Here is an 8,890-nt window from a genome sequence, read left to right on the forward strand (position 1 = left end):
AGCAGTAGTGTTTCAGAAACCAAACAAACATATATGGTGAGCAAAACAACAAAGCACATCATCACCAAAAGTAACCAATTCTGAACTAAAGCTACCTCTTCTTTTAAATTCAGCCATCCATTTTCAAACAAAGGCACAAAGTAGAATCTAACTCTGATGAACAGTTCTGAATTTGGCAAGAATTGTGATCAATTTCGAAAAATAATGAGAGGGAGAGAAGGTAAAGTACCTCCTGCTGCTGATTTGCTTGTTTGCTTTCCTTCTAGAGCTCATTTGAGCATGATTCCGAAGCCAATCTGCAGTCCGGTTCGACCGCCGGAGTCCGCCGCAGGGCAGCAGCGGCGCCACCGCCTAAGGAGGAAATCTAACAGTAGATTGGGGGTTGGGGTTGGGAATGGCCATGGAAGCCCCCAAATGTGGATGAAATCAAAAGCGCCTAATTCGGATCTTTCTGAGCCGACGTCCCCAAAAGTCACCTGCGCAGGGCAAATCAAAGTTAGGGCAAAGCCGAGCTCGTGCAAAAATTGGCAATCGGTGATGGAGGAGATCGAACGGATGCATAAGAATCGGAAGCAGAAGAGGCGATCGACGTGGATTGAATCGCTAGGGTTTAAGAAAGACGTGATGCAATTTCTGACTTGCCTAAGAAATCTCCGCTTCGATTTTCGGTGCTTCGGCGCTTTCCCCTCCGCCGGAATCACCTCCGACGACGACGAAGACGACGACGATGAAGACGAAGATGGAGATGAAAACCACCGTTTGAAAAAGGATACCGACGGTAGCTCGAACGCCGTCTTCTCCAAGTGGTATATGATTTTGCAGGAAAATCAAGGGACAGAATTCGCCAATAAACAGGCAAACAAAGGGAAAACGGTGACACCGGACTTAGCCGACGACGAAAACGACGGCGAGTTTTCTCAATCGGCGGCGCCGCCGCCGAACGCCCTGATGCTCATGCGCTGCCGATCAGCTCCGGCGAAAAACTGGCTGTTGGAGGAAAATTATTGTGAGAACCAGAATGCGACGGCGGAGGAACAACTACAACCGGAATCAGTGACGGCGCAATGCGGTGGAGATTGCTCGAAAATTTCGGATGAAATTGCGAGGGAAACGTGGATCGTCGGAGGAATCAGAGACATGCTTCCTCGAAGTCGAAGCTGGAAGCGATGATCATCAATTTTTTTTTATTATTATTTTTTTTTTTCTGTTTTAAAAAAACAAATAAAAATATATTATATATATATAATAATATTAATTGTTTGTTAGGTTTTCACTCTGAGGTGGAAATGTAGGATTTCTGTATAGCGCATATTTTTATTTTTGAATGTTTATTTTTATTTTTTATAATTTATTTGCTGCAATATAGGTTATAATTTGTGTAAATATGTGTGTATTTTTTATTTTTTTTTTCGAAATAGTGGTTTTTTTTTTAAAAAATTATTATTATTGTTCATTTCAATTTTGGAAATAATAAACAGTGGCTATATAGTTGTGTTTTTTTTTTTTTTTTTTTTTTTTTTTTTTTTTTTTTTTTTTTAGTATTTTGAAATGAAAATATTATAAATTATAAAGGTATATATTTATCAAAAAAAATCAATAATTCTATCCATCAAAATTATCATTTTCTATAACTTTTATGTAAAGGTAATTAATAATAAAAATATCAAAATCGTCTTACATAAAAAATAAACAAAAAAAAATATCTTTAGTCATTTTAATAAATGAAAATATTATAAATCTATATATTTATCAAAAAGGTCAATAATTCTATCCATCAAAATTATCATTTTCTATAACTTTTATGTAAAGATAATTAATAATAAAAATATCAAAATCAGTCTTACATAATTTTATTAATCAATAAAAAAATTCTAAATATATTAAAAAGGAAAAATAAATAAAAAATAAAATATCTTTAGTCATTTTAATAAATAAAAACATTATAAATCTATATATTTATCAAAAAAATCAATTCTATCCCATCAAAATTATCATTTTCTGTAACTTTTATGCTAGTTATTAATAACAAAAATATTACAAACTATAAAACTAGATAAACAAATAAATTTTTGATTTTTTTTTTAAAGGGTAAAACATTTATGTAAAAAATATTATTTATTTTTATATTTTTAAAGAAAATTATTATAGATGAATTTATAAATTATGGAAAAGATTATTAAAAATACATATAAAGTGTAATTTTTTCAAATAAACAAAGAAGTATTGTACTCCATTTCCACATGTATATTTAAACAAATGTTATAAAATAATATTCATATAATAGTTAAGGAGTGATTAAATCTTACAAAAAATAAATAAATATGGGCTGTGTTGTTCATTTTGTGTTTTGAATACGAATTTTTTATATTAAATACAAAAATTATATTATAATATAAAAAAATATTCTATCCATCTCAATTTATGCTTTTTTAAGAAAAATTTAAAAATATTAGTATTATATTATAATGTAGCAGAAATAAATGGAAAAAAATTAAACTAACGTTATTAGTATTGTATAATATAAACTTAATGGTATATGTATATTATATTATGAATTAAAATTATATTTGTAATATTACAATTACTTAAAAAAAATAGATATTCTGTTATGGAACTTAATTGTTAATTTTTTATAAATAAATAAAATATAGTAGTATATTGTATTATATAATATATTTTTTAATAATATTTATAAAAAAAAATCAACAAAAATACCAAACGAAAAAACCTTAGTTTTATTTATTTTAAAAAAAAAACAAAAAAAAAACAAAAACCCACTATAGCATAGGCTTTCTTGTTATGATCCGTTATTGCCACGTTATACATTACACCGAAAGAAAAATAGATAATAAGAAATAACAATATAATAAAATTAAATTAAATTAATAAATTAAAATATTTATCACGACATTTTTTTAATAAAAATAATTATATAATTATAAAACGATACTAAAAGATAAGTAATTATTAAGCGCAACCAACTAACTGCTGCAATCATTTTCCAATATTTGATTATATAAATTAAACTCCAATAATTAATACTATTATTATTATTATTAAAAAGCGAGAGATATGAGAAGATATTAAATTACGAAGGGAGTAGAAGAAAGCCTAACATGCAGCAATGATTAAGGAGATTTGATTTGAGATCACATTCCATTCCACGAAGCGAGATGGATAATTTCCCAATATTGCACTCCAAATCTTCCAGAAATGGCGAGACCAAAACCACAACACCACCAAACATTACCATTACCATTACCGTTACCATGGGCTGTCACGACTCACTGCTATTTATACATATTTCAGCATATTTATAATATATTGGTTGTATCAATCATATTCTTGTGACATCAATAAATTCAATCAAGGTGTCTTAATAAAGAGCAAGAAGATCCAACTGGCCGGCCCAGAAACGCATGTATGCTACTGAAAGTATGAAACTTCATAACAAAATCTGGCCCAATTTTCAGACGGTACGGATCAAACCATGTCACTTAGAGTATGTTTGTTTCAAAATTTGAATTTTAGATTAGAATTTCAATAGTAAAAAATTTGAATTTAAATTATTGTATGATATAATATTTTAAATATAAATTTGATTTTTAATATAATATAAAGAATAAATATTTGATTTGATATTTTTGAAAAAAAAAAATTATTTAAATAGTGAAAATCTTTCAAAATTTGAAACAAACATATCCTTAATGTGTTATTTTGAATAGACTTGATGAAAATTGAACCCGAAAATCAACGGATTGAGGGGTTAGACTACACCCTCATTTCCTATAATATTAAGTATGTTGATATTTATAAAAAAAAAAAAAAAAAAAAAAAAAAAAAAAAAAAGAGAGGAGATTCAACTATAGCAAGCACGCTTCACATGTAAATTTTCCAAATCCAAAACTAAAATAAAAGTAGACATCTATTTTGATTTCAAATCATCAAACACAACAACACCTATTTCATTTCTATGCAAGAAATTTCAAATTTTAAAATAAAAACATAAAAAAAAAACAAAAAAAAAAAAAAAAACGAGAGAGTAGTAACTAATTTATAGTAAATTTATGCATAATTCAAACATAGTAAAAAAATTATAAATTTACAATTTTATTACTTTTACTTTAATAAATACCAACTATTTGACCTTATTTTTTTTATTAACTATTCAATAAAATTTTCATAATATTGGGTCATGCTAGGCCAACTCCCATGGATGAACCAGCGTCGGGACATCCAACGTTGAATAATAATTAAATGGATTCAATAGATGTCAACAATGTGCATATATTTTTTCGAAAACCCCTATTAAAATAACTCTAGAGTTAAACATGGTTACTCTAAAGTAATTTGAGGATGAGTGATTCTGGGAAGTCTCCCAGGTGTGCTTGAGTGATGACAAAAACGTGTTGGAAGAACTCGTGTTGACTTATGTGGCTAGTCTACAATCCCGACGCGCTCGACTTTGCGTAACTTGTAGGCCAAGGTGTCACAAATAACTTCTTTTTACTTCTTAGCTATCCACTTTTATAGCAAAATATTATTCCTATTCTTTAGTTGTATATGAAAGTCACATAAACATCCCGAACACAGAGAGTACATATAAAACATTCTTAATAGAGTAAATATAAGCAGGCACTGTCCACACATAAAAATTAGGGTGACAAATGACAATGAGAAACAATTTGAATAATTCTCCCTCCCCTTGTTCTTTATATTCAAATTCAATTTAAGTATTTTGATTACACATAAGACCATATAGATTAAAGGGAAATGGGGAGAGCAGAGGCGTACCAGAAAGATTATACAGGTTTCATGGCGGAGATCATGACAAACCTTCTGTTCCGGGTGCACGTAAAGTTTACAAGCCCGCAAGCTGTGCACAGATCCTCCAGTTCTGCCTCGGATATAAACACATGACTGCCCGAGATTTGCGCAACATTCTGCACAAGAGTTTAATGGCAATTAAGCTGTGACCGGGACTACAGATATTGGGAAAAGCTGTACCTGGCGTAGTGGTCGACGTAGAGGGAGGAATGAAAGTAGGCCGTCTAAAATATAGGTTGTAGCAACAAAGATTCCTCCCGGTTTTAGCACCCGACTTATTTCTGCAACCTATAGAGCGAATTGAATGTAGAATTGGCACAAGGGGGACAAAACAAGTTAATCTAATGACTTAAAAGTGCATTTGATACGTAGAATAGAATTGCAGATAAATTATTGCAGTGAATAGAATTGTATAGAAAAAGAATTCGATAGAAAATAAGAATCAATTCTCCTATTTAGTAAAATAGATAATCCAATTGAGAAATTTTGAAAATAATGATAATAATACAACTATATAGATGAAGCGACATAAAAAATAATGACTCAGGCAAGAGTGAGTTTCAGTGAAGCTATTGTATTTAATTAGTGATTTTTTTTTTAAATAATAATCTAGATGTGATTTTTATGAGATAGGAATAATATACTCTTTCCATTCCAACTCAAGATATCTTTTTATCATTTTCATTTGTCTCACTCAAAAGTATCATTTTACTATTTTAGAAAAAATAATCATACACTAATACCAATAAAATACTATTATTTTTAAATTTACTACAAAATCCCAAAGGGTTCCTTTCAACTAGGGCGGAGGGAGTATTTATTATTCTTAAAAGAAATCGAAAAAGTTAAATCCTATAAAGAAAACAATTAAAAACACATTCTTAATTATTAATTTTCTCCATTTCTCTACACTTTCTTAAATTTTTATTCTCTTACTCAAACACACCCTAAAGTCTACAAGACAGCATTTGATGTTAGGTAAGATTTAGCCATGCTTACAGCTGCTGATGGTGAAGGCCAACAGTGTAAAGCGGCACCGGCATGTACGGCATCTATGGAACTTGAAGCAAACGGGAGGCGGGAGATGTCAGCTCTCACCAGGATTAAGTTTCTGAGACGAAGGAAGACACTTATAAAACATGGATACAATGGTTCAAAAAAGTTGTATAAAATGACTAAAAGAGCTACAAAATCATAGAAAATAAATTGTACAGGAAAGACATACTCTTCAGGAAAGTTATCTTCCTGCTTAACGAAATCGTAACATTGCTGCAACATGGTTTCGGAGAAGTCCAAGGCAACCACAAGGGAGAATAGTCCGCTTTTCGCAAAGAGTCTCGAGAACATACCACTCCCACAACTTGCATCGATAATATTTCCGCCTAACACTGGTTTGAGGTAATCTTTAATCAATTCAAACTGCATTTGACGCCAATCGGAATTAAGCTAAGCCATAACAACAATCACAGTGATAGTTATTTCAATTTGAACCATGATTTCTTATTTCAGGCCAGTGAAAGGCTATCAATTAAAACAAACATGATTGGCTTAGTTATTCCCGTTTCATCATAACGTCATGATTTACCACTTAGATAATTGATAAAAGTTATAAATGTGTGCATATACAAAATCAATGAATATAAACTAAATTGTTGTAAAGATGTGGAGTTTAGTTAGTTCACCTCCTTCTCTGGACCGGGAAAACCACCCCAGACTGAAAAACTCTGTCGCCAGCCTCTTTCGTAGAGAAATGATACCAAAGGCAACCTGCCATCACAAACAGAAACTTATTTGATTCCCAAGGTTCATGAACATGTAGTTCCATGGCAATAATGTGCAAAACTAACAGCAGCATCATCATCAAAACTAGAATTCCGAATATCCAAGTACATGAACCAAAATACAATTCAGCTTCTCCCCATTACAAAAACAGTGGATATCTATTATCCAGAGTAACTAACAGAGATTCTGCATGAATGTTTAGCATTCAAGTTTATACACAACTAACTGAAATCAATGGGACCATTAAGAAACCAGAATGCATACACAATCCTTATAGATAGCCTTTCTAGATACTCAGCTATTGTTTCAATACTCTGCCATAGCTTCTATGAGAAAAGAGAAGAGTTGCCCTAACATACTATTCCAGAATTGGCCATATTCTAACAATAAGCATATCTTCTACCTGAAAAGCTCAGTAGATGCAGCAATGGGTTCACCATACACCTTGCCACCGCCAGTTACTGTTAGATCAAGATATACATCTTTTCCAGTGTATGACTTCCTGCAATTGCTACATGGCAAGGTAGACCGAGATAGAGACCGCCTACAAGTGCATTTCAACGTTAACGAGCTTCTTCGCTATCAAATTGTCAGAATTCTGAAGGATTGTGCATAACATAGTTTGAGTTCTAAAAATAAGTCACTTACAAAGATAGGTCAGGATCACCATTCCAAATCACTCGCTCATAGCAAATCGGACAAGCAAAAATATTCTTCCGAATGTTCAACTTCTCCTCATCAATAACAGGATCCTAAATTTTCAGACAGTGCGCGCTACTCTTCAGCCACTAAACTTCGAAACCTCAACAGGACCAAACGACAAAGTGACAAACATAAAAGCAGAAACCAGTAATTCCTCGTAAACACTTACTGTTTCAGCTTCAACGACGGGGGACGAACGGGACGAAGAAGCTCGGACTTGAGCCTTGAACAGACGGCCATAAATCCTCGAAGGAATCAAAACAGACGACTTCAGCACCCAAAAACACCGTCTCAACGCGTTGTAGCGGAGTCTAACCGGCCATTTTGCAGCCGACAAGGCCGATTTGCTGCCGCCTATTCCCAGGGTCGCCATTCCTCCCACCAACGAACAGATTCACACACAAATAAGCATTCACTCGAATGAAGCTCATACCTAGCGTGGTGAAATGGTCGGCCAGAGGTTCAAAATCAGGCGGCGAAAGCGACGCGCGGTTGCGTCTCGTCTACTCGTTCGTAGCAACGAAAATATCTTCCATCTTCCGCGAAAACATGGAGGTGCAGAAACCGCGTGATCAAAACCATTCGGAACGGAAACGCACACGCGATCACGAAACTGACTCGGCCCAATAGCCCGCCCAATCCATGAATGAAAATTTTTGAAAGGGTTTTGTCTATAATAAAAATAATAAATAAATAAATAAAATTTGAATTTGAATTAAAAATAATAATTTTAATAAATGAAAATTTGTGAAGTGAAGTGAAGTGGAAAATGAAATAAAAGCAAGGAGGCGAGGGAGTGAGTGTTGGCAGCTTTAGCAGAGAGAATCTCGAATAAAGAAATTGGAATAATCATATCCACGTCACGTGTTTGTTGGTTCCTTTTGCTTTGCGCATTCATCCTTTTTATTTTTATTTAATACTCCCTCCGTCCCGGATACCATGTCCACGTTGCCGTTTCTATCCGTTCCATATATCATGTCATTTTTTTTTTGAAAAATGATTACACACTTTAATCTCATTTTAAATTTTTTAATTTTATTTTTTTTAATTTTAATTAAACTAATTAGTTATCTTAATTTTTATTTATAATTATTTATATTATATGATAATTATTTTTACTAATACATTATTAATTATCTATTAATTACACCCCTTTTAAAATACCGTGTCTACAGTGTAGTAAACACGTATCTGGGACGAAGGGAGTAACAACTTTTAATACTGGCATTTGTGCAAAAAATTTTAAATATTAGTATTATATTGGAGTGTAGTAAAAAAGACAAAAATACCCTTGTTTTGTGTAGTATAAAATAATGACATTTGTGTAATATATTGTAAGTTGAAATGGTATTTATTATATTAGGTAGGTAATACAATTATTAAATTAGGAAATGGTAACCTTGTTTTGAAACGAACGGTAATAGAAAATAGTAACTTTTCAATATGACGGGGGAAGTTTTTTTTATTTAATTTTATATATAAAGTAATTATAGTGCAATTGTATATTTCATCCGTATCTTAACTATCTATTCGGCTTTTTGTACAAAGTTTTAATAATATGAATATTATATTAGAATGT

The 8,890-nt window shown here is 31.9% G+C and overlaps 2 protein-coding genes across 2 annotated transcripts; one reads left to right on the forward strand and one right to left on the reverse strand.

Moving 5' to 3' along the window:
• The first annotated feature begins 204 nt into the window (after positions 1-204).
• On the forward strand, positions 205-1,170 carry LOC127242664 (uncharacterized). The gene has a single exon (XM_051262299.1). It carries the CDS (start codon positions 205-207, stop codon positions 1,168-1,170), a length of 966 nt encoding a protein of 321 aa, XP_051118256.1.
• A 3,504-nt stretch (positions 1,171-4,674) lies between these two features.
• LOC127242761 (uncharacterized methyltransferase At1g78140, chloroplastic) lies at positions 4,675-7,940 on the reverse strand. The gene is made up of 8 exons (XM_051262447.1): positions 7,481-7,940; positions 7,258-7,361; positions 7,013-7,153; positions 6,510-6,594; positions 6,053-6,246; positions 5,827-5,938; positions 5,008-5,115; positions 4,675-4,943 (listed from the first exon to the last, which is right to left on the reverse strand). Exons 1-8 carry the CDS (start codon positions 7,682-7,684, stop codon positions 4,803-4,805), a joined length of 1,089 nt encoding a protein of 362 aa, XP_051118404.1. The 5' UTR covers positions 7,685-7,940; the 3' UTR covers positions 4,675-4,802.
• Between the last annotated feature and the right edge of the window lie 950 nt (positions 7,941-8,890).

This window comes from Andrographis paniculata, unplaced genomic scaffold (assembly GCF_009805555.1).
Source record: "Andrographis paniculata isolate CXL003 unplaced genomic scaffold, ASM980555v1 Contig87END, whole genome shotgun sequence".
Taxonomy (NCBI): domain Eukaryota; kingdom Viridiplantae; phylum Streptophyta; class Magnoliopsida; order Lamiales; family Acanthaceae; genus Andrographis; species Andrographis paniculata.